This window comes from Emys orbicularis, chromosome 7, assembly GCF_028017835.1.
Source record: "Emys orbicularis isolate rEmyOrb1 chromosome 7, rEmyOrb1.hap1, whole genome shotgun sequence".
Classification (NCBI taxonomy): Eukaryota; Metazoa; Chordata; order Testudines; family Emydidae; genus Emys; species Emys orbicularis.
Window position 1 is genome coordinate 71,590,203 of NC_088689.1, and position 24,603 is coordinate 71,614,805.

At 45.2% G+C, this 24,603-nt stretch overlaps 1 protein-coding gene across 1 annotated transcript in view; it reads left to right on the plus strand.

Moving 5' to 3' along the window:
- Positions 1-23,533, plus strand: part of LOC135881099 (WASH complex subunit 2A-like) — a 68,036-nt gene extending 44,503 nt beyond the window's left edge. The window contains exons 21-30 of the mRNA XM_065407609.1: positions 182-355; positions 2,722-2,910; positions 6,000-6,128; positions 6,332-6,427; positions 9,290-9,415; positions 12,728-12,790; positions 13,404-13,616; positions 17,432-18,037; positions 18,658-18,832; positions 23,042-23,533. Coding sequence (XP_065263681.1) covers positions 182-355; positions 2,722-2,910; positions 6,000-6,128; positions 6,332-6,427; positions 9,290-9,415; positions 12,728-12,790; positions 13,404-13,616; positions 17,432-18,037; positions 18,658-18,832; positions 23,042-23,181 — 1,911 coding nt within the window. The 3' untranslated portion in view covers positions 23,182-23,533. The remainder of the gene's footprint in view (positions 1-181; positions 356-2,721; positions 2,911-5,999; positions 6,129-6,331; positions 6,428-9,289; positions 9,416-12,727; positions 12,791-13,403; positions 13,617-17,431; positions 18,038-18,657; positions 18,833-23,041) is intronic.
- Positions 23,534-24,603: the final 1,070 nt, after the last annotated feature.

Consider the following 24,603-nt stretch of genomic DNA (forward strand, 5'->3'; position numbering starts at 1 on the left):
CCACAGGCTTCTCCCATCTGTTGAGCCACTGGGAACAGGGGAAGTCCTGTTTACCTATCTGCTGTTCCATGTGGGCCAGAGACCCCACTCTTTCATAGATACAGACCTCTTATATGTATCCATCTGTGCGCTTATGTGCCAGATCTCCGTGTGTGAGTAGTAACATCCTTTCATTTCCCAGGAAAAACCAAAAACGCCTCAGGCACCACCTTCGTTATTTGATGAAGAGAAGGAAAAGGAGGGTCTGCTGGACACATCAAAGACTAAACTGGTAGAAGATAAGTCAGGACATTTAGAGGAGCATAGAGCAGTTCCTGTGACTGGAGGAACAGAGGTTGCAGGGCAGCAGGAAAAGGTAAGGGATACTCTTTTAGTTAGAGATTTGGCAAATGTTCCTTTAATCTCTTTAACAGTGCATTTCGTAGAATTATTTGACCAGTTGGTTGAAACAATTGTAAAGAATAAAATTGTCAGACACATAGAAGAACGTAAATTGTTGGGCAAAAGTCAACATGGTTTCTGTAAAGGGAAATCATGTCTTACTAATCTATTAGAGTTCTTTGAAGGGGTCAACAAACATGTGGACAAGGGGGATCCAGTGGATATAGTGTACTTAGATTTCCAGAAAGCCTTTGACAAGGTCCCTCACCAAAGGCCCTTACGTAAATTAAGCTGTCATGGGATAAGAGGGAAGATCCTTTCATGGGTTGAGAACTGGTTAAAAGACAGGGAACAAAGGGTAGGAATAAATGGTAAATTTTCAGAATGGAGAGGGGTAACTAGTGGTGTTCCCCAAGGGTCAGTCCTAGGACCAGTCCTATTCAACTTATTCATAAATGATCTGGAGAAAGGGGTAAACAGTGAGGTGGCAAAGTTTGCAGATGATACTAAACTGCTCAAGTTAGTTAAGACCAAAGCAGACTGTGAAGAACTTCAAAAAGATCTCACAAAACTAAGTGATTGGGCAACAAAATGGCAAATGCAATTTAATGTGGATAAATGTAAAGTAATGCACATTGGGAAAAATAACCCCAACTATACATACAATATAATGGGGGCTAATTTAGCTACAACTAATCAGGAAAAAGATCTTGGAGTATTGTGGATAGTTCTCTGAAGACGTCCATGCAGTGTGCAGCGGCAGTCAAAAAAGCAAACAGGATGTTAGGAATCATTAAAAAAGGGATAGAGAATAAGGCGGAGAATATCTTATTGTCCTTATATAAATCCACTAAAATGATTAGGGTTTTGGAATGGGTCCCAAATGAGGAGAGATTAAAGAGGCTAGGATTTTTCAGCTTGGAAAAGAGGAGACTAAGGGGGGATATGATAGAGCTATATAAAATCATGAGTGGTGTGGAGAAAGTGAATAAGGAAAAGTTATTTACTTGTTCCCATAATATAAGAACTAGGGGCCACCAAATGAAATTAATGGGCAGCAGGTTTAAAACAAAAGGAAGAAGTTCTTCACACAGCGCACAGTCAACTTGTGGAACTCCTTGCCTGAGGAGGTTGTGAAGGCTAGGACTATAACAGGGTTGAAAAGAGAACTGGATAAATTCATGGAGGTTAATTCCATTAAGGCTATTAGCCAGGATGGGTAAGGAATGGTGTCCCTAGCCTCTGTTTGTCAGAGGGTGGTGATGGATAGCAGGAGAAAGATCACTTGATCATTATCTGTTAGGTTCACTCCCTCTGAGGCACCTGGCATTGGCCACTGTCGGTAGACAGGATACTGGCCTGGATGGACCTTTGGTCTGACCCAGTACGGCCATTCTTATGTTAAACAGCCTATAGATGTTCTATGCTTAGCAGTAGTCGCCCTCTTTCAAAATTTGTTGGCCACCAAAATCATGCTTGGACCAAAACGGCAAACTGAATAATTGCTGTTTGTAAAAATGTTTCCAATTAGGTCAAACAGAGATGCCTCAGTATCCAAAACATCAGTCACACAGGTGCAGTATTCCTTTCCAAATGTGAACTGGATGAGCTACCTTAGCGTGTATGTGCGCGCGCGCACACACACACACACTTTGCAATAAACCCAGGAACTGTTGTGATGCTATTGAAACATCCTATTTACATGCATCACACTAGTGTGGCCATGGGACTATAGACCTGCTAAAACCATGAGTTTCTGCTTTTGGCAGCAATATTTGCTAACTGAGATTGTCTCAAGTGTAATGTTGGAAAGGGTCAGCCAAATGTAGGCCAACTCCCAGCTACTAAATTGCTCAATGAATGTTGTGGGAATTATTGGGAAATGACTTTCTAGGTACTTAGTTTGTTAGCAACGTTATGTGCTCGTAGAAAACTACTCTGAGCACACCTAACAATCATATAGTGCTTTCCGCTTCAGAGGATCCCAAATGGTTTAACAAACTAGCAGCACAACTATTGACAAGCAGCCATCTCTGGAGGGGAGCAGAAGCAGGCAGCCAAAAAAACCGCAAACAAACCCTGATGCACAACATGCTGAACAACAGGACTAGGGTGCAGGGTACTGACGCAAACCTGTGCTCTTCTGCAGGAGGGCCATCAGATCTGTGAGGCCCTCAAGTAATGCATATGGCACTCCTTTTTATCTGCCTGGGAAGGATGGGTGCATTTAGCTGTTTGCCATGTTACTGGATCCCAGAGTTCTGGACACATCAAACATCCAAACCAAGATAATCCAGCAAACCAGCACCAAATTCCAGTCCCTGTTTTTTGTTTTTACAGTTGGAGCCTTTCATGGCATCGTCTTTGGGGCCGATCAGTAATTTGGATCTGTTCATGGCCTCTCCACCACCGCTGGAGAGGGAAGCCAAAACCAGGGCTAAGAATGTGCTGAGCTTGTTTGAAGAGGAGGAAGTGGAGAAAATGGAAGATCAAGACGTCAGTAAGATTGAGCAGAAAGAAATAAGAAAGGTGAGCAAAGAGCAAACTGGCTCCCTGGCTTGCCTGCAGACCTAGTCTCCCTCTAACCCCCTCTCCTTGCAATGTTCCTGCTCCTTTGTCTCACCTGCTGTCTAGAACAGCCGTTCTGTGTTTCTGCTTCATCAGCTCTTCCTGATCCTGTCTGAAACCAGCTTTACTTGGCTGCCTGTTCCTCTGGATCTCTCTTCTCTGATCAAGCTCGCTGTAACTAGCTCTAACTCTGCAGTGTGTGTGGTGTGTGTGAGATAGATAGATAACCTGAAATGTAAACTGTTGCATTAAACAAAGCTGCCTGGGGTTGGTCATAGGACCAGACCTCAGATCCTGAGCTAGCTCTGAGATTGCTGAGGCGGGAGGGTCTGGGAATGCAGAGGTGCTTCTGATACTTCCCTTCACCACTCCCTCCCCTCCTCACATCTGAGCAGGTGGATCTAACAGGAGCCATTTCCCATTATGAAAGGGGAGCTTAGCTCCGAGCCACCCGTATATAAGTGGTATGTGAATCCTGAGAGCCCGTTATGCCTCCCCAGGACAAAGTACTGTAACTCACACCTCTGTGCCAGTGAGCCTGACCTGGTATCTCCACCACTATCCTCTGACGGGTGTTGCACCAAGGGACAGGAGAGCACAGAGTTCCTTTCTGCCAAGGTGAGGCTGGCCTGCTGACACCCTGAATCAGCCCATCTCACCGCTGCCCCTTTCAAGCAGGTGCTGCAGCATTCCTCACGTTACATCGCCAGGGTCTGCAAGGCTGGACCCAGTGCACTGTGTGTGTGCATGATGATTTTTAATACAGAACTACAATTAGGAGAACTTGTGAACAACTTCATTCATTTGAATGCAGCGGGCCCCTACATGCTAATAAGTCTGAGTCCTGTCAGATGGGATGGGCAGCAATTTCTGGAGCTGATGGCTCCTAATGGAAAAAACTCTGCCTCCAGCCCCCACCTGTTTGAAACCAGGTGGCTGGTGGCCTGAGCATCTCTGCTGATTCCGGCTATGGAGCATCCCAAGTACACCGGATATATTGCGAGGTACTTGATGTGCTCTCCAGCAGACCGGGGCACATAATAGATTTTTTTCAGTTCACTGGCAGTTTTGAAAAGTTGGATGGAAATCTGTTTTTGTTTCAATCCTAAAAATGTTGTTTAGGCTTTCAGGCAGCTTGAGAAAAGCAAGCAAAGGATTCAAGAAACAAGGTGTGGTGGCGGGTCTTGGTTATGAGCTATAGCCCAGTGGTTAGGGTAGTGAGCTAGCATGTGGGAGGCCCAGGTTCAATTCTCCTCTGTCTGATGTGGAGAAGGGATTTTGAGTTTGGGTCTCTCCCCTGGCAGGAGAATGCTGTAAACTATGGGATATTCTGATGTGGGGATTCCACATCTCTCCTGTAGAAAAGCTTGTATAAATAAATAAACTCAACTGTAAATAAGCCCCTTCATTTTCAGTTTAAACTGATTTTTACTGAAAAATCCCTGGTTTTACAAAAAGTATTTGTTTTTTTCCCCAATGTTCACCCTACTTCTGTATCATTCAAATATGTAAAAAATAACTTGTTTTATTAGGAAAATACAGTACATTGCATGAGAGAGATGTATTACGATAATACATTAGTGTGTGTGTGTGTGCGCGCGAAGCTGCCTGTTGAAGTAAGGCTATGTATTAATCTAGAAGATACACACAAGAAACGAACAGGCATGCATGCAAGCTCTGAAGTGCACGCGCATCTGAATGTACCAATGAATCTCGCATACACATTTCAAGCTGTTAGCAGATGATGGTTTAAAGATCTGACACACTAAAATGGGAAGAAAATGAAAATCTATATACATTTTAGAACACACGGTATTCAAAAGTTTAAAAAAAACAAAACAAAAACAGGAGAAAAGAATGAAGTTGAATGTACGCGCTGCACATGGTGTGGCCCAATTATTAAATGTAACTATTTATAGGCTAATAGTTTTAAGTCTACAACAGTAAATTGTTTATTCAAATGAAAAGTTTTATTTGAGGATTAGGGATATATTGTTTTCTTAAACTCAGAGGTGGCATTGTCTTTTGAGTTCTGTTTTAATTCTGCAACAAACCACATTGAATTCCATTAGTCAAAGCATTAATCTATTTTTTCCCATATCCTTCCGTCTACTAAAATAAAACCAATATTTATCTAGAAAAATTAATTTTTCACTGCTTTTTCACCTGCTTTTATTGCTGTAGCAATAAACACCGATATTTTCCTGGGGAAAAATAAATTAAAATAAAAACAGAAAACAAAGGACCCTAACTATAAATTACTGAATAGTCACTGGAGCGGGGACTTAACCTTGGGTCTCCCATATCATAGGTGAGTGCCCTAACCACTGGGCTACAGAGGAATTTATATTGGGTTTCTCTGGCCCAATGACTGTAGAATTGTAGGGCTGGAGGAACCTTGTGGAGTCAAGTCCAGCCCCTTGCGCTGAGCCAGAACCAAGTAAACCTAGAGCATCCCTGACAGGTGTTTGTCCAGCCTGTTCTTAACAACCTCCAGCGATGGGGATTCCACAGCCTCCTTGGAAGCCTGTTCCAGAGCTTAACTTCCTCTAGAGTTAGTTTTTCTGACTATGAATTGCTCCATGGTTTGTGCTCAGTGTCGATGCAGTAATTTGCAGTGGGTGTGTTCATGTTGGTGTCTGAATCTGCCTTCTGGAACCTAGTCTCCAGGTCCGTTTTACATCAATAAGTGAATGCTGAAATTGACATCTGTTAGACTTCCCGTTGCTGAGGGCTTGTCTTAATAGGTGAGTTGTACTGTTAAACTGGTGTTTAAATCAGTTTAATTAAACTAATACAAACCTCTGTGTGAACACTTAGATATAAGCCAGGGTTAAATCTTTTTATTTCATTGTGTGCTGCAGGGGGCTTAGTGTTTAGTTAATTTGATTTGATTAGTTAAAGCTGTACAACTGTGCCTGTGTGTATAAAGACCAGCCTGGCTTGCATTGCAAACCCACTTCATTAGTGTATGAGTGTGATACTGGGAACAAACTGTTAGTGGGTTTTGTAACTGTGTGTGTGTGTGGGTTTTTCTCCCCTTCCCTCAGCCCGCTGAGAAGAGCTCTCATTCCAAAAGCACTGGAGTGTTTCAGGATGAGGAACTTCTCTTCAGTCACAAGCTGCAGAAAGACAATGATCCTGATGTTGATCTCTTTGCCAGGTCCAAGAAATCAGGGGTGAGTTCAAAGCCCTGTTCTGAATCTGCTATTTAAAAATGGATTCTTTGAAATGTACAGATTGTAACATTGCTCTGATGTCCCTTACTCGAGTGTTCTGGATAATGTCGCTGACCACCAGAGAGGACAGAGTAAATGTGGATGCAGTAATCAGCAGCTAGAAATGTGGCTTTGACCTAGGTGGCCTTTTGTCTTTATTTCAGTCTGCAAAACTTCGTGTGAAGCTGTCATCTGCAGGGGGGCTCTTTGGAGATGATGATGAGGATGATCTCTTCAATATTGCTAAAGCAAAGCCTCCGGTACTTGCCTTTTTATTGTAAATGACTTCTTTAAAAGATGTAGAAAAAAGTGTGTGTGTGTGTGTGTGTAACATAGATTTCCAAGTGAAATCAGTTGTGTTTAGAGTAGAAACTTGTTAAAGTGACTCTCTTCAGTTAGTGGAACCTTGCTCAACAGACCTGTTCCCTGTGTGTATTCAGGTTTACATCAGCTGATTTTAGTGACAAATGTATGTTTTTATTGCTTGGGGTTTTTTTGTGTGTGTGTGTGTGTGTGTGTGTGTGTGTGTGTGTTTTGTTTGTTTTTGGTTTTTATTTCTGAGTCACCAAAGCTACAGGAGAATGAGTTGGACTCTGTTTCTCCTTGTGCATCATCAATTAAACTGGCTGTTTCAACTGGTCAGAGTTGTGCAAAATCACTGAGGCAGTAGGGTTGCCCTTGAGTCACTGAGGTCCTGACTTGTTCTATAGAACCTTTACAAAGGTGATGCTGTGTGAGATGGCAAGAACTCCAGCCTTGCTCCCTGATTCCCAGGCAAGTTTGCACAGGTCACTGTTCACAAGGTGGTTTAATAAGCTGAGCCCACTTGATATGGAAAGTAGAGTTAATAAACATGGACGCCCACAATGCTGCCACTTAGTCACTCTTCATCCTAGAACTGCACTTGCCATAAAACAGCCTATGAACTATTTTCAATTTCTGTGCTATGGTTATTTTTTTTTCCCTAAAGCAACTGACTTTTGTTGGGGAAACTAATACAAATCAAAATCTGGAACTGACTAGACTTCTTTGACTGGTCTAGAAATTCAGCAGAACAAGGAGTCTAACAATCCCTCCCTTCCCATCTTCTTCACAATTAATTATGGTGTATTTAAAAATACTAACACTATTTTTCTACAGCATTATGTCTGTGTGTGTGTACACAGAGAATCTGTAGTTATATAAAACATGCATAAGGAGATGTTACGGTTGAGCTAACAATCTTAACGTTAAGTTGATTTTGGGGGGGAGGAAGGGAATGAGCTATATGAGCTCTTCCAGCCCTACAGTTCTCTGATCACCCTTCGCACTCTCTGACTTCTGTATATTCAACTGGCAAATTAGTTGTGTGTTAGCGGGTGAGTTCCCATTTCCCCCCCTTGCTCTGAAGAATTCACACTATATAGAGCTCTTATTTACCTGGTTGGTTTATCGACAACTCCATTAACAACCATCAGTCATAAATCTTCCTCAAGCTTCCTCCGCAAGCATGACTGTGCCTCGGCTTTTCCCTGTCGGACTTCTCCGTCCCAGACCTTAGTTCCCTCAGTTCAGAGATCCAATCCTTGTTACCTGCTTGGACCTTAAAGATTCACTTGCTAGTATAACTTGCCAGTAGTTACCTTTGTGCATGACTCAGAAGAACCCTCCTCACCCACAAATAATGTCCTTGGAAACCTTTTGCAGATTGGCTTAATGTAAGGCCTTAGGTTAGTTTTAATTACAAACTCCAGGCATGTCATTTAGGGACCAATCAGGGATGGTATGTGTCATCAGACGCTCCCGGTGTGGTGCTCTGCTCTATTCAATGTTGATATCAGTCGGCTGTGTGCGTGTGTTCCCTCTGTGTGCTGCCCCGGCTCTGCGCAGATCGCTGACACAGCAGACCCCGAGAGAACCCCCAATGACCACAGACTCTAGTAAGGTACGAAGGCACCCGGACCAGGTTTATTGTTGAAGAGAAACACAGTCTCTAGCTCCCCTGGATTAGATATCCAAGGTGCTGCTAACTAGTACATATGTGCTCCCTGGCAATGGACTGGCTCAGTCAGTGGCGGGACTTCCCACTGCCCCCTAGGCCAGACAAAGACACCGCCCCAGGGATGCATTCTTATACACAGGTACAAACAAGTTACACATCACTCCTGACGTAGTGAGGTGCAACCCCTCTACGTAGCAAGGTGCCGCCTCTCACCTTGTACGTGTTGGTTCAAACAAAACAACTCTATCCATCATATTACCCTTTTGGCCCTGTCATTGGGATGGGTCAGCCTGTTCCTTTGTTATCTGTGTGGAATGTACAAGTATGCGAATGTTCTGATATCTGGTGTCCAGTACCTTTTAGGTATGTCTCTTTTTGCAGCATCAGCCCTTTCCTTGCCAGCTTCTGTGAGCAGGGCCTGCCTCTGGCTCACAGCTTAACTTTGCTTTATGTTAGCAAAGTCTTGACCATTACTTTAGTTCAGGCCTTAGGCCTCATACTGGGCCTCTGATATAAGGGTTTATGTTTCCGGGCCTCATCTTACTACAGTATGGTCTACAGCATGAGCAACAGCAGACAAGCAGGGTTCTGGATGGTCACTGTTAAACTCTTAGCAGTTCCGAAGGCATTTGCTAACTTTACGAATTCTTAGGCTTTAAAATATACTGAACCCATTTTTCTTTAACTTTAATCTTACTTTACGTCTCAGTCCATGAAACAAGCAAAGCTGTAAAATCAGTAAGAACATTCCCAACTTTCAAGTGATATAACGTTGGCAAACTAATTTGGAAAAGGGTGCACTGTACTAATAATCACACCTAGGGTCGTGTTTACCAAAATTATGAGCATTTGGCACTTAATGAACTCTTTTTGAAACCAAGCAAAGAGCCAGTCCTCAGCGAGGGTGTGCGTATTTAAAGCCCCAAACCTCAGCCCTTCCTCCTGCTGCCTTATGTGAGGGATTTATGTTATGTTAGGAGTTAGCTTTTCGTCAAGCTAGAAAAGCTTGATTGGAATTCAGAAGGTGCAGGAAGGGATAGACAGCGTGCAGAAAACTATAGTTTTTTTACCTGCCCATAAAAGAAAATTATGATGTAAAATATTTTTGCAGACTCGTTTTAAAAAAATCTTCTAATTTCAGAAAGTAGCAGAAAAGAAAACAATAGTGAAAAAGGACAGCTCTGGCCCTTCTGCGGAGAGCAGTAAGGGTCCAGAGAATATACCGAGTGCCAAACAAGATGAGGTACCTAAACCAGAAACCACTGAGGTAAGCATCTAAGTTCAATGTTTTAAACAAAGCAAGCAGAAGAGAGTTTGTTGGTTTTGTTGTGAAAACTGATCATGGAGACTGACTCTTTGCCTCATCCGTGGCATAGCAGCATGACCTGCTGTAACTCATAAGATTACATTTAATATTGTACTTGGAAAAACTAGAACAGCAGTTCCCTTTCCTAAAAGGTTGAGGCATTCTCTGTCACTGGGTTTAAAATGCTGTTGAATCAGAACAGTAGTGTATTACACCCACTTAGCCCTGGGCTGTATGAATACACCAGGTGCAGGGCAATGGAGAATTGGGCCCGTTGACTTAACGATTTAGTGAAAAATGAAGTTTTATTGACCCTTCCCCTCCCGCTTGCATCTTCTTAAAAAATATAAAATAAATAAATCTCAATTTCTCTCATGGAGTTGAGCTTTAAAGTGTGGTTAGCATCAGAAGAGACTTTCTTGCCTAATGACACCTGCATCCTTCCCCCTCCCCCACACCTCCTCCTGTGTTCAGCACCCTGTCTTGAATTTTATTGTCCGCTAATAAGACTCCTACTCCTGTTGGCCCTGAAGAGCCAACGCAGCTCTGGGAGAGGCAGCTGGCTTGTGTTCTGGCTTGTGTCTCAACCGAATTATCAATTAGATTCCAGCCGTAGCATCTTATAACTAGAGGGAGGAGCCTCGGGTGAGTTTGCAGAGCTGGCAGTTAGCCCATCTTTTTACTTGTAACTTGAGCACCCCTGATGTGGAGATGCTGAGGCCTGGTCGAGACTACAGGGTTAGGCTGATGCAATGCACCTTATGTCAACCTAATCATGTCAGTGTCTAGATTACAATGCTGCTTCCGCCGAAGTAAGTCCCCTGCTATGCCGATATCATAACTTCACCTCCCATGAGAGGTGTACCGCTTTTGTCGGTGTAGTGAGGGTGATGCAGTGTCCATGTAGACACTGGGTTACTTTCATCGCCTGTTGGCTGTCAGCCCTGAGTGAGGCTGACAGCTGGAGCCCCATCCCAGCTGCCCCGGTGCTGACTGCCCGAGCTGTCAGCCGGGCACTGGGCTCACAGCGGGGCCCCCCTCGACCCCAGCGCTGACAGCCCAACCTGTCAGCACTGGGGCAGCTGGGCGGCAGCTGTCAGTGCCCCACTTCAATCGCTGGAAGCGCTCCTAGTAAGAATGCTCACTCCCAACAGAAGGCATAAGTGTGGATGTGAATCACCACTTTAATTACTGTGGCGATTGTATGTTAACATAAGTCGATTTAATTTTGTAGCGTAGACAAGCCCTGAGAAACGCACATTTTTCTGGCCTTGTAAACTGGCCCAGTCCCACTCTCTGGACAGATGCCAGCCTGAGGAGACCGAACTGCTGGATCCCAGATGCTTCTAAGCCCCGCTGGACCGGTTGCTGTTTTCTAGCTCTGGGTCTCTTGGGAGCACTCCAGGGGCACATCCCGTGTCTGACACCCTTCTTGGGCAGCAGCACCTCATAGTCTGGCTCCCTTTAGACCCCAAAACCAGTGCCCTGGCCCTCCTGAACCACCAGTGACTTAGACATGTCCCCTTCTCCCTTCCCAAGGGTTACCCCTTCAGGGACCAGGTGGCAGTAAAGCAAGGCTCGTGGGCTTAACAAAGGGATTTCTTTGCTCTTACAAAAGCAAACAAATGTTAGGGATCTATAGAAAGCAACACTCCTGAGGGGAATTGCCTTCAGTCTGATGTCACCCCTCTTGTGAGCTGTGAGTTTCGGCCGAGTTCTTGGGCCAGACAGCTCTTCTCGGTGGTCTTGCTTCTGCTGCTGTCTGGCCTCCCTTACATAGAGAAAGCATCCCTTTATTAAAATCTGTCCCCTGTTTCTCAATGTGCTGCAAGCTGGGTGTAGGTCCAGGCCCTAGTCCCTCGTCAGCTTTCTTTGGAGAGTGTTGTTGAGTCATTGTCCCTACTGGAGAAAACCCATTGTTCTAGTGAGCAAGAGCCATTCTGTGTTGATGGCCCTTAATTGCTCTGTCACAGCTTCTCCAACACAGTCTGTCCAAGGAGCATCAAAGCCCACTGCCCCGCATTCGCAATGGAGGTTACAGTCACGAACGGCGTGTATGATTGGAATTCACAATTTGACATGGACAGACCTATCCCCAAGCTGTATGCAGTGTTGTTCTAGCCATGTTGGTCCAAAGATATCCTCAAGCTGTCAACTCACTTTTTAGAGTTGAAGTAAGTGGAACAAGGAGCAAGAAAATGGCTTGAACTGAAGTGTTTTGTGTGTCCCTTTAGCTCTAGAGTTTCCTTGTGCCTCCTGGTGACCCAGCTTGCTGGCGATGCCAAAATTGGGTACACTGATATATTGTGATATATTGTGACTTTACTTGTTTAAAGCTCTAACTGCCTGCAAGGGGGATGGCGTAGGAAATGGCGGATGGATTTGAGCATGAGCTAGCGTAAAGTGGGATCTAAAAATTATAAAGCAGCCTTTGCATTGCTGGGCAAAACTGGAGTGTTGTGAGGATGAAGAGGGACTTGAGGCTTTGACAGCAGCAATGTGACGATGGAATTGCAGTGAAGAAAGCCAGTGAGGTCTTTCAGGCACCTCGAATGGTGCTAGGTTCCTTGTAATCAAACACATAGCCCCTGCCCTAGAGAGCAATCCTCTTGACTTGACAGTACACGAGTGGGTCATCAACAGACGTGGGGAGGGAGGAGGGAAAGGGTAGTGACAAAAAGTTGGTGCAGTTATGTGTAGGTAATGTACTTACCCTGATGGCTTGGCTCCTTTTAATTGGGTACCCATCCTTCCCTTCACTGCTTGGCAGCAGTGAGTTTTGGGGAGGGAATTGAATGAGGAGAGAGAAGCCTAGACTGTCAGACTTGAGAGTGTTCCATGCATACTGGGCAGCAGGGAAAGAGATGTCCCCTTGGCTCAAAGAGAAGATGAAGGCAGTAACATGGTTGGCAGCATTGGCGTGACAAGATGCCGTGTGGGAGGAAGTGAAAGGAGATCAGATCAGGTATGTAGGCAGGAGCTATATGCTGTTGGGCCTCGGGGACCAGGACAAAACGTGGCAATAGCTGCTTGCCTACGGGGTCTGTAGGGAGATGAAGTTAAGGGTTAACTGTGTGGGCTTTGGGAATGAAAAGCGTTATGGTGAGAACCAAGTGTTTGTTGCAAGGTCACCTCTCCAGCTCTTGCTGAGTAGTCGGAGGGACCAGAACTAGCTTCTTCCCTCTAGATATGTTAAAATGCAGGCTCCAATCAGTGTGAAGATTTAGATCTCATTTATCCAGCTGATTTTTAATCCAGTGTAATTTTGTGCAGAAATCCACAGGTCCTGCTCTCATTAAAACCAAAGAGCCCTCGTCTCGGATTGGAAAACTACAAGTAATTATTTTATTGGCATTTTGACTCTCTCTGTCTCTCTCAAAGAAAAAAAAAATCTTCCCTACATCACTAATGGCGCTTTATTTTTTAAAAATTCCTTTTTATTTCATCTTCTCAGGCTTCTTTCCAGACGCAGTTGATTTTCAGTTGTTGCTTTCTATATACTGCATGTTTAATGCTTTTTTCTTGTGTTCAATATGGAGGCTGATTCTGGGCAGCGGTATCTGTAATTCTTCTTTATCTGAATTGAGGGAGACTGTTCCCTAACTTACTGTAACTTTCTTCAGCACTGCTTTTCTCAAGCATGTACAGAAACTTGTTGGACAGTCGGCCACGGATTGCTTGTAATTCGGTATTACAGTAGCCTCTCCTCAGAGCCCCATTGCGTTAAGCTCTGTAAAAACTGAGTGAGACAGGTAAAGGATAAATGAAGGGCGGGGAAAGGGAGGCACAGAAAGGTGAAGTGACTTGGACAAGGTCAGTGGCGGAGCTAGAGTAGAACCCAGAACTCCTGAGTCTTAGCCCAGTGCCCTACCCACTAGACCATGCTGTCTCCTCGGTGCTTATCTGTCTCTACGGAAACACTAATGCAATTTTGTTCATGGTTTTTTAGGCTAATTTAGCTATTAACCCAGCAGCCTTACTACCCAGTGCAGTTCCTAAGATCTCCAGTGTGAAGCCTGCATTGCCAAATTTGGAGACTCCCTTTCACGAGCCGGATGGTGTAAGAAGTGCTGAAATCTTTTCTGCTGCAGGAAACAGTGAGGAGGCTGGTGTGAGCTTTGATCATCCCATCCAAGTGGATACCTTGCGCAGTGCTAATAAGGTAATCTCTGTGCCTAGGTACTAAGGTGCTTACAGAGCGAATGAGTCAAATTGATATCAAAGTTCAGTAGAGAACTGTGTGTTTGAGCAGTGGTTATGTGAGCTTAAAAGTTAGTGGGTTTTATGGCCCGTGTCTTAAGTACTTTGCTGCATGTAGGGGTGGTTTGCTCAGTCGAGGTCTACAGAAGTAGAGGATTTTCCTCCTGTAATTACACAACACTGTTTAGGCCACGGAAGGATAGCAGCTGTACTTTAGCATAACGCTCTGCCAAATCTAGTTGGGAGACAACTCCATTCTAATCCTTATAGAGGCATTCCTCCATGAAACACCTTAAGGGCTACAGAAGAAGCCAGTGATGCTGCTTTCAGTGCTGTCCCTGTTCTGTGGATAAAGAACATAGTTTTCCAGGGCATTCACTCTTGATTCCTGCTTGAGCAATAAATCCACTCTGGGGTAGGAGGGGGAAGTTGCTGCTCTGAAGTGACCGCTCTTTCCCTCCTGAGTAGTTGGTTTTCCATTCATGCCGTTATTTTATTGACTGTAAATGCCATATTGTACTTAAGGGTTTAATGGATCTTTAAATGGAATTGAACCGAGCAACTAGAATTTCAATGTGGGGGTTTATGGATCCATAAATCTCTTGTTTTCAACAGAAGTGACTTGAACAAGATAATTGAGGGTCTTAACATTGATTTTTCTATCATAACTAGACTGATCATTACTAGACAAGAAGCAGGAGGAAGCCACAAGGACTTAGAAGGATGCAGCAGATGTTGCTATAATAATAATAATAATAATAATGGATGATATAACCCCTTAGTACTGGCGGGGTTGCAGAGCTTACACATTAGCACTAATCCATTGCCTTGCAGGAATCCTTATTTCCAGTGCCACATGCACTGTGCTGTGAAAACCCTTCTCTAATGCTATAAGCAGCATGATCTGTAAAGGGGGAAGGTTGTAGCACCTGAGTCTAGCCACAGAGGATGGGCTGCACAACCTCAGACTTCTCTTTAGGATGGGGAACCTCCACACTCATTTCTTCCCACACCGATCTGAGATAGATGTACGAGAGAGCACACTGTGAAATGTTCTTCATTGATCCCTTTGTGCTGTTTTACCTAGTATTGTTGCTTCTTGGCGCCTTTAATTCTAGGTTAATCTTAAACTCCCTGAGATACAAAACAGTCCTAAAGTAATACACCCCCGTTCTTTGCCCCCAAAGGCTGAATCAAACCAACTGTCCCAGCATTCTCCCTCCCCTTTCAAACTAGCCCCCTCCACAGGGATCAGTCTTAAAGTCAACAAGGAGTCCGGTGGCACCTTAAAGACTAACAGATTTATTTGGGCATAAGCTTCCGTGTGTAAAAAACATCACTTCTTCAGATGCATGGGGTGAAAGTTACAGATTCCGGCATTATATAATGACACATGAAGAGAAGGGAGTACCTCACAAGTGGAGAACCAGTGTTGACAGGGCCAATTCAATCAGGGTGGATGTAGTCCACTCCCAATAATAGAGGAGGTGTCAATTCCAGGAGAGGCAAAGCTGCTTCTGTAATGAGCCAGCCACTCCCAGTCCCTATTCAAGCCCAAATTAATGGTGTTAAATTTGCAAATGAATTTTAGTTCTGCTGTTTCTCTTAAAGTGCGTCTCCCATCCACATGGGATCGCTACTCTCCAAACAAGCCCTTGTTAATACATAGACCCATGTCCCATGATAGACATATAACTACTGTGTTCCTCTCACAAATACAGAACCCCCCACCCTGAGGCACAGCAAACCTGTCCGGCTCGGCTTTCCGCTCCAGGGTAGCACTCAGTAACATGGAGAATGTCGGTGCCCGCCCTTACCTCCCCGCTGGCTCTGCAAAATCTCCCTGCCTGTACTCGGTACTACAGGGACTAGAATAAAGCCTTCAGGTTTTTGCAGCAGCAGGGTGAACTACAGGAGGCTGTACTTCAAATAAATGAAATTCAAAAAATCAAAATAGAAAAATCTGTGTTCAGGTGTTAGATCATATGACTAATAAAATCTGAAATAAGCAGGAGGGACTGGACAACAAAATGGCAGATTAAATTCAGTGCTGATAAATGCAAAGTAATGCACATTGGAAAACATAATTCCAACTATACATAGAAAAGGATAGGGTCTAAATTAGCTATTACTACTCAAGAAAGAGATCTTGGAGTCATTGTGGATAGATGGGGGGAGGGATAGCTCAGTGGTTTGAGCATTGGCCTGCTAAACCCAGGGTTGTGAGTTCAATCCTTAAGGGGGCCCACTTAGGGATCTGGGGCAAAAATCAGTACTTGGTCCTGCTAGTGAAGGCAGGGGGCTGGACTCGATGACCTTTCAGGGTCCTTTCCAGTTCTATGAGATAGGTATATCTCCATATATTAGTTCTCTGAAAACATCTGTTCAGTGTGTGGCAGCAGTCAAAAAAGCTAACAGAACGTTGGGAATCATTAGGAAAAGGATAGATAAAAAGACAGAAAATATCATATTGCCTCTATATAAATCTTGAATACTGCATGCAGATGTGGTCACCCCATCTCAAAAAAGATGTATTGGAATTGGAAAAGGTTCAGAAAAGGGCAACAAAAATTATTAGGAGTCTGGAACAGCTTCCGTATAAGGAGAAATTTAATAACACTGGGACTTTTCGGCTTGGAAAAGAGACAACTAAGGGGAGATATGATAGAGGTCTACAAAAGCATGACTGACGTAGAGAAAGTAAATAAGGAAATGTTATTTACTCCTTCTCATAACACAAGAACTAGGGGTCACCAAATGAAATTAATAGGCAGCAGGTTTAAAACAAAAGGAAGTATTTCTTCACACAACGCACAGTCAACCTATGGAACTCCTTGTCAGAGGATGTTGTGAAGGCCAAGACTATAGCAGAGTTCAAAAAGAACTAGATAAATTCATGGAGGATAGGTCCATCAATGGTTATTAGCCAGGATGGGCAGGGATGGTGTCCCTAGCCTCTGTTTACCAGAAGCTGGGAAAGGGTGACAGAGGATGGATCACTTGATGATTACCTGATCTGTTCATTCCCTCTGGGCACCTGGCATTGGCCACTGTCGGAAGACAGGACACTGGTCTAGATGGGCATTTTGTCTGACCCAGTAAGGCCATTATGTTCTTTTAAAAAAAACAGTATTCTGTCAAAATCCGACTGCGAGACTGCTGCAGGATTGTGACCCAAGCCAATAAAGAACCTTCATACCAACACTTCACTTGTGTTAATTTTGCTTGTGTAATGTGACTAATGCTAATTAAGCAATAACTGTCAAGGAAAGCTCTCTGCACTGAACTAAATAACCTGGCGCAAAGGGTTGATAGTTTGAACAGCAGCCAGTGGACTCAAGTTGGTCATTGACCTCGATGCAGGGTGTTTTCTGGCGATTGTTAATACTGTTATGGCACAAGGTTGAGGGTCAGGAGCCCTGAGTTTTATTCTGTATTCTGCCATTGACTCGCTCTGTGACCTGATCACCCTGCTTTGTCTGCCTGCCTCGGGTTTCTTGTGCTGCCGATCTACCTCACAGTGGGGGCTGAGGCAATATGAAAGTTTGCAGAGTGTGGTGGCTCGAATATTAAATTTTCCTTAGTGTTAATTAAATGTTCATGTAACAAAAAATTATAAAAGCCTTCTCAGAGCTGGGATTAGATTTTGGGAGGTCATTGGGTCCCCATCATGTGCTAGAATAAAACGTGGAAAGATAGAACATGAGAGCAGGGTCCCTGTCAAGTGCATGCCTCCCTTCAAGCCCTTAACTCAACCTGATCTCCCTCTTCTCACAGAGCAGGATCAAGGTGATGAACAAACGAAGGCCTCCCTCCAGGACAGCCCGGCGGCTAGCTGCTCAAGAGTCCGGCGAGAACGAGGAGCTGAACAGCACAGAGGAGCCGCAGCTGCCGCTCCCCAAACAGAGCTCTGCATTAGTGGATGCAAAGGAGCTCTGCACTGCTGAGCCAAACGCTAAGGGCAGCACAGAAAACATTTCGGTGGCTAAGCTGCCATCACCAACAGATGGCGGTAGCCTGTCACCTGGAATGGCCGGAAGCCCTTCTGGGAAAGGCACAGGCCAAGAGGATGACTTGTTTGGGTCCGACTATCTCTTTGTGAAAAATTCAGTGTCAAAGCCAGCAGCCAAAGCTAAAACCCCGGAGATCTTGGCCAGCAAGCCCCTTAAAGGTGGTGAGAAGAAGCCTGCTCTGTCAGTGCAGGATGATCAGGGCAGCAATGATCTCTTCCAGCCCATAATGCAGAAAGCATCCAAGAAAAGCAGCCCCATCTCTTTCCTGGAGGATGAAGATCTCTTCACTAGTCAGAAAACTGTGAGGAAGAAGGAGTTGAAACCCACCACCCAGCAAGACTTTGACCCGAAAGCCCAAGATACCTTTGAGGTAATGGCTGATTTATTGTTTTGTTTGTTTGTTTTCCTAAATAGAAAGGGAGGAAATGTATCACTAGGGCCTTGGGCAAAATCATTCTGCCTTCAGCACAGAAGGAATGGGGCCTGTGTGGGCCAAGTAAGGCTAAACATGAGGCCTGGTCCTCTGCTGAGCTGTACAAAATGCTGACTTCTGAATCTCACTCTTACTTACCAGAGCAGAGGGTAAAAGGGATGGCGTGTGGGCGGACAGCGGGTGTGTTTGAGGACCTGGCTCTCTCCCTGCTAAGGGAATGCTTAGCTCCCTCTCTGACCTGACTGTTGCTACGCAACAGGAGTAACTGAGCTACACAACAACGCTGATGGTAATGCAGGAATTAGGCCCCCATCCTGCCTGGGCCTGTCTGTTCCCCCTCAACCTTGCTCTCACATGTCCTGCACCTGGCCTGTGCAGTATAAGCAATGACTAGATCTCTGCCCATGCCAAATTGGAGACCTGATCCTAACCTGATAGAGTTGCAATGCCCAGGGTAGTTACAGGACTTCCAACTCTATCTACTGCTGCATGTAGCTGAACCCAAACGCTCAGTTATGTCCTGTACTGATGCTGTTCAATTTATTCTTTGCTCCAAGGATGATATATTCGCAACAGAAGCCATTAAACCTCTGAACAGAACAAAAGAGAGAGTGACGGATTCTAACCTGTTTGATGAGAACACTGACATTTTTGCGGATCTCACCATAAAACCAAAAGAAAAGAAGACCAAGAAAAAGGTGGAATCCAAATCCATATTTGATGATGATATGGGTAAGGGCCTTCTTGGTATTGATTGTCTTTATCTTGATTCGACCGTGTGTTAAATACCCCAGTGACAAAGGATGGATTGTAGAAAAACGCTCGCGCTCTCTCTCTCTCTCGGATTTACACAGTAGAGATATCTGTCTTCATAAGTGTCTGCTTGGCAGTCTTAAATATTTTACACTAGAGGCCAGTTTGTGTTGGCCTTACTCTTACAGAGGAGTACTTCACTTGACAAATAGTTCCCATTGATTTTAATGGGTAATAGTTCTGCTGTGTACGGTACTATTCAGTGAGCGAGGATAGCATAAACTGGCTGCAAGTACTTGGAGTGGGACTTTCAAACCAATCACCCCTGATGTCCATCTCTTCCCATTGATGTCAATGGTAAAACTCCCATTGCCTCCAATGAGAGTGGAGATAGCTCAGTGCTGAGTGCTTCTGAAAATCCAGCCTTAATTTTTAGCTATTGAGCATGGTTTCCCAAGAGCTTTTCATGAAATGTATCAATAGAAATTTGGACAGAATGAATCTGAAAGCACGTGATAAAGAAAACTACTTTCATTCCAAACTATGGGACAATTTGCAATTTCAAAACTGTTTCCAAACAGAAAATTTTGTCAGAACCGAGCGTTTTCCAGCGAACAGTCTCAGTTCAGATGAATTCACAATTTCTGACCAAAAACCATTTTGTCTAAAAATTTGCACCCAACTCTAGTTATCCTACAGTCTCCAGCACTAGCCCTCACTGTTTGCAGTGTCATTTCTGGCACTGAGGCACCTGGAGCACAAGTCAGAAATGTCCATGTAAATGAATGTACCTTCACCCTAATCTCAGTTGGTTTAAGGGCACAGCACCTCCAGATGAAGGATTCATGCAGGGGCGGCTGCTCAGTGCTCCAAACTAGGTAGTGCTGCCTTCAATGCACCAGCAGGACTCCAGGGAAGACACTTGAATTTCTTTGATCAGCCTGGCAGCCCCAGAACAGGACTGGCATAGCATCTTCCCTAGCTGTTTAGCTAAGGGCTGGTAGCAGTGCCCACCTTGGAATTTTACCAGAGGCTGTCACTGCCTGTTGAGCCTTTCCTGCTGGGAATGCTGTCTTTTGAACTGCACCCAATCATTCCTAGTTTATTGTATTTGCAAACTAATTATGATCCCGCCCCACCACCACTTTCATTCATTGCTTAGCCTAGATGTACATATTTAGTTCCTTTAATCTCTCCTCATAAACCCTGTGATGTTTTAGGGATTACCCAGACCAGTAAGGGCTTCTGTCACCACCAGCCTTATAACTTTGGCTGCTTTCATGCTAGGCTGCTATGGCTCAGAGCCCTGCCACCAGTCGCCAGCCTACAGGCATAATCGTCTCACCCTGCCTTCCAACAGCCTATACTCCTTGGCAGGGTGACCACAATAGCCTGTCTGGTCCCAAGGCTCCCCATATCTGCCCCCCAAGTTCTTAACTACCAGTCACTCAGACTTTTCCTTTCTTGTTTATCACCCCCTCCCCCCCCACAGGAGTGAAACTAGCCCCCAGTTATCAGTCCACTTGAGGCCGCACAGTTTGCACAACAGAGAACTGCCTGGGGTTCAAAATAAACAAAAAAGCTCATTTAATAGAAAAAATACAGATTCAAAGGTGGACTAGTCAGATAAGGCAATGCAGACAAGTTACATGGACAATGAACATAATGATGCCACCTCATGCTTTACCTTCTGCATTACATGGAGAGCCTTCACGTCAAACCCCTTCCCTTCTGACAGGGTTTGCAGGGGGCTTTTTCTTTCCGCCTGGCAATTCATGGTTACATAGGGCAAGGGAAACGCCCTCCTTCCTTAGTTTTCCAAGACTGAGGTTGTCTTTTCCATTCCAATGGCTTTCCGTTACTTTCATGGTCTGCTCTTCTCTCCCTGGGTTGTACAATGCTGGGAGTTAGTTTCGTGTAAGCCACTAGCCTGGGAGGTGCCCCTCCCTGCCTGCCTGCTTCCCAACAGCTGCGAGGTGAGGGGGGAGTTAAACCTTTGTTACAATGACCATGTTCTACACACATACACCCGCTTACATTCAGAACCATAACCTGTATACACCCTTCCCAATGACCACCAAGTTCAGCATTTTACTTGACCTATATTTACATACAATAGAATTATATACAACCAGTTGATTCAGTTGCTTATTCTTTGGGGTGCAGACCCCTGTCTTCCCCTGTGAGTGTCTGGAACCTGACTGTTTCAGAGCCATCCTTCTGATCCTTATAGTGCCTCTCTTCCAACACTGATTGATTGATTGGTATTCCGCTGCTGAAAAACTTCTGGGCATTGTCTCCGCCTGTGCTTAGGATGCTGCCTCCTGGGGAACTGAGCATTCCTCGACAAGTAGTACTGCTTTCCCTGCCACAGAGAACAGGCTCCCTTCTCCCCTTCCTTTAGTCCCCGTGTTGTAAGCTAGGGCTGTAACTTCATTCCCCTCAGCACCCAAATGGCTGTGAAGCTAATCTCTTGCATGGCTTGTTTTGGAGGGCTTCCAATTGAGATTTACTCCGTACTGCTGCCTTTCTAGACTGCTCTCTTGTGCTGAAATTCTATCCTGGATTAAAGCTGCGTATCCCTATGATCACCGCAGTGGCCATGTGCAGCGGAGGGGGAGGGCAGTGAGAATAGACTCCTCACACAGGCAGAATGGCACGTAGTGGGAATCCACCTCTGATCTCTGGCCCACGTATCCCTAACCTTCAGCATTCAGATCCCAGATGAGGGGCTTGGTAATGTGGTTCCACAGGTGCTCTGTGTGCAACTGGATTAATGTGTACTCACTGAGTCAGTGCCAGACTTGTAAACAGATGCTAGCTTACCACACCAACGCATGGGAGAGGATGCAGCAAACGTCCATCAAACAATAGAAACCTCCCAAGCCCTAGCTGTGTATAACGTTTTATTAACCCGTAATTGACCTTTCTGGCCCACCATCATTCAGCGGTCTCTTTTTTCCAGCTGCTTCTCAGCATTTCTTCTCCTCTTCCCTCCCCCCAAACACATTTGGGCCAAGTCCATCCCACCCCTTCAGTACAGCCCCACAATCAGCAACCACTTGTGGTGAACCCTACTGAGCTTTGAAGTTAACTATTGCTGCCGCTGCCCAGATGGGACGCCCCATCCTCCGGGGAGGAGAGAGGGCTGGCTCTGGCCTATTGTTTAAGGTCACTGCAACAGAAGAAACTAATAAATTCCATACCAAAGTATTAATGGCCCCATGAGTTTCACTGCCTCGCATGTGAATGAGCACAACAGCATCTGTGAAAGAATCTGGGCTTGTTAAACCTCCATCTCCTCTAACTCTGAGAATGTTTCCCAACGCTTTCCCATTGTGCCTGTGATCTGTATATGCCACTAAATGCATTTCTAAATCCATCCTTGTTCTGATCCCAGGTGAGCCATGCTCTCCGCTTTACACTACTGCTTTAAGGTACCTGATTTGCAGAGCCAGAGGTGCCAGCGACAGTAGTAAAAGTTCCCCCCACATGTACGTCTTTCCCAGCTCACTTGGGTAACAATGCTGGCAACTGTTGCAGTTTGTTTTAGCAAAAAATCTCATAATTCTATGAACCTGGGTATTCCCAGACTGCCAGCCACAGGAATGCCTTAGTGGGCCAGGGGAATGTGAATGTTTGTACAGCACTTAGGAGATGAAACGTGTTAATTAGTAGAACTCATGTGTGCATGCATGAATAATACATTCTCCAAAGGGCAAATCTGTAGACATCATCTGTAGTATGACTTAATGGTTCTAAAGCACAGGGCCGGATGAGTCTCTAAGTCCGCTCCCAGTTCTGCCACTGGCTTCCTATATGGTGCTGGGTGAGCTGCAGAGAAGTTAAGTGACTTATTTATCTGTGAAATGGATATAATGCCTAACTCAGCATTGTGAGGCTTCACTTAGTGCTTGTTCAGTGCTTTGAGATCTCTGGCTGGCATAAATGCCAAGTGTCAGGATTTCTTTTGTTCCCTCTCATTGACTATACCTGGTAAAAACCCACAGCTAAAAGCTCCCCCATATGTCCTCACAAATACATTTTCATGTCACAAGCAGCAGGAAAGTGTTTATCAGCAAAGTGTCCTTGGCAGTAACTGCTACATGCTGGGGATATTTCTGTGTAACGTCTTACGTTTGGCAGCAGCTTCTCTCCTTTTTAATCACTGTTTTTCTCTTTCTCTAGATGATATCTTCTCCTCTAGCAGTCAAACCAAGGCGTCCACCCCCAAAGGCCGATCCTCTCAGACAGCCTCTGAATCAAAATCTGAAAGCAAGGCATCGAGTACGTTTGATGACCCACTGAATGCCTTTGGAGGCCAATAGACCATGGTGGGCGTTGCAGAGAGAGGGCCCTCTCTCTGCCAGGTTATCCTGACCAGTACTAGTACTCTTATGTCAGCTCTCTTTGAGTAGAGAATCTGATGACCATGGACAGTCAAATGACTGGCTCCCCACTTTACATGGTTAGTATCTCTTCCCTGCACTGGGTCTAATCATGCCTAACACTGTAAAAAGACTCTCCAATCGTAACTTTCTGCAGTCCTGTTTCAGTGCTGCCCAGATGACATAGCTTGTGCAATACCTGCGATAATGTAATCTATTATACAAAGTATAATTTCTTTTATTGAACAGATCTATAGAAAAAATCACTGATATTGTGAAATAGTAAATGGTGTCTGCTAAACCAGCTCCAGCTGTGCTTGTCTTGCTTTCTGCTCTGCTGTTTGCTAGCAGCCTCTGCCTCCAGATCCCAAAATGGGGAAAACCAACGCCACATCTCTCATTGGGTCAGCAGTCTGTCTGCTGGGTGCATTCTGTAAGTTCATGTCAGTTCCTCCCATCAGGGAGCAGCTTTACCTCTTGTCTCTTACAGATTGGAGCGTGTTGTCAGCGCTTAATAGATAAATCCTCCCGGAGGAGAGGGTGCCAAGTGAGAACTAGAGGAATGGAGGACAGATTTTTGCCCATGACTTTATGCAAGTTGCTGAAAAATATTGGATTGAGGCAAAGTTTCCATTGGTATTGGTGGGAGGAGGAACAAGGTCCTTTAGTGCTCTGGCACTGTGCAGAGTATCCTTACCTTGCAGGACTGTTCTCCCACCCCCCTCTGTTAAAGCCCATTTACAGTTAGCAAAGAATGAAAGTAATTGGAGAGCCCAGAAATTATTCAGGAACCTGAGAGATGTTGAGCACTTGCTGTTCCCACTGAAGTCAGGATTCTGAGCACCTCTCAGGGGTCAGGCCCTAAATGTGTTACCTGGTAACAACTGTGTTTTATTGTACGTCACTGGGCACACCTAATCAATGGTATAAACTGTCCCAACCTGCCGGGCATAATGTTTGGAATCACTGAGAATCTCTAGAACCTCTGGTGGGGGGGACCTGGTGTCTGGTTTTCGACCAGAAGACCAGGTTGAAAAGGGACACTGACAGCTCCAGTCAGCACTGCTGACTGGGCCGTTAAAGGTCCGGTCGGTGGTGCTGCGGTGCTAAGGCAGGTTAGTCCCTATCTGTCCTGGCACCGCGCTGCACACCGGAAGGTCCAGCTCCTACGCGGGGGGGCCATGGGGCTCCACGCGCTGCCCCCGCCCCGAACACAAGCTCCGCACTCCCATTGGCCGGTTCCCAGCCAATGGGAGCTGGGACGTGGTGCCTGCGGCGGGCGAGAGCAGTGCAGGGAGCATCCTGCCTCCCATGCCTACTACCGTCAGACCTGCTGGCCGCTTCCGGGGCGCGTGCAACGTG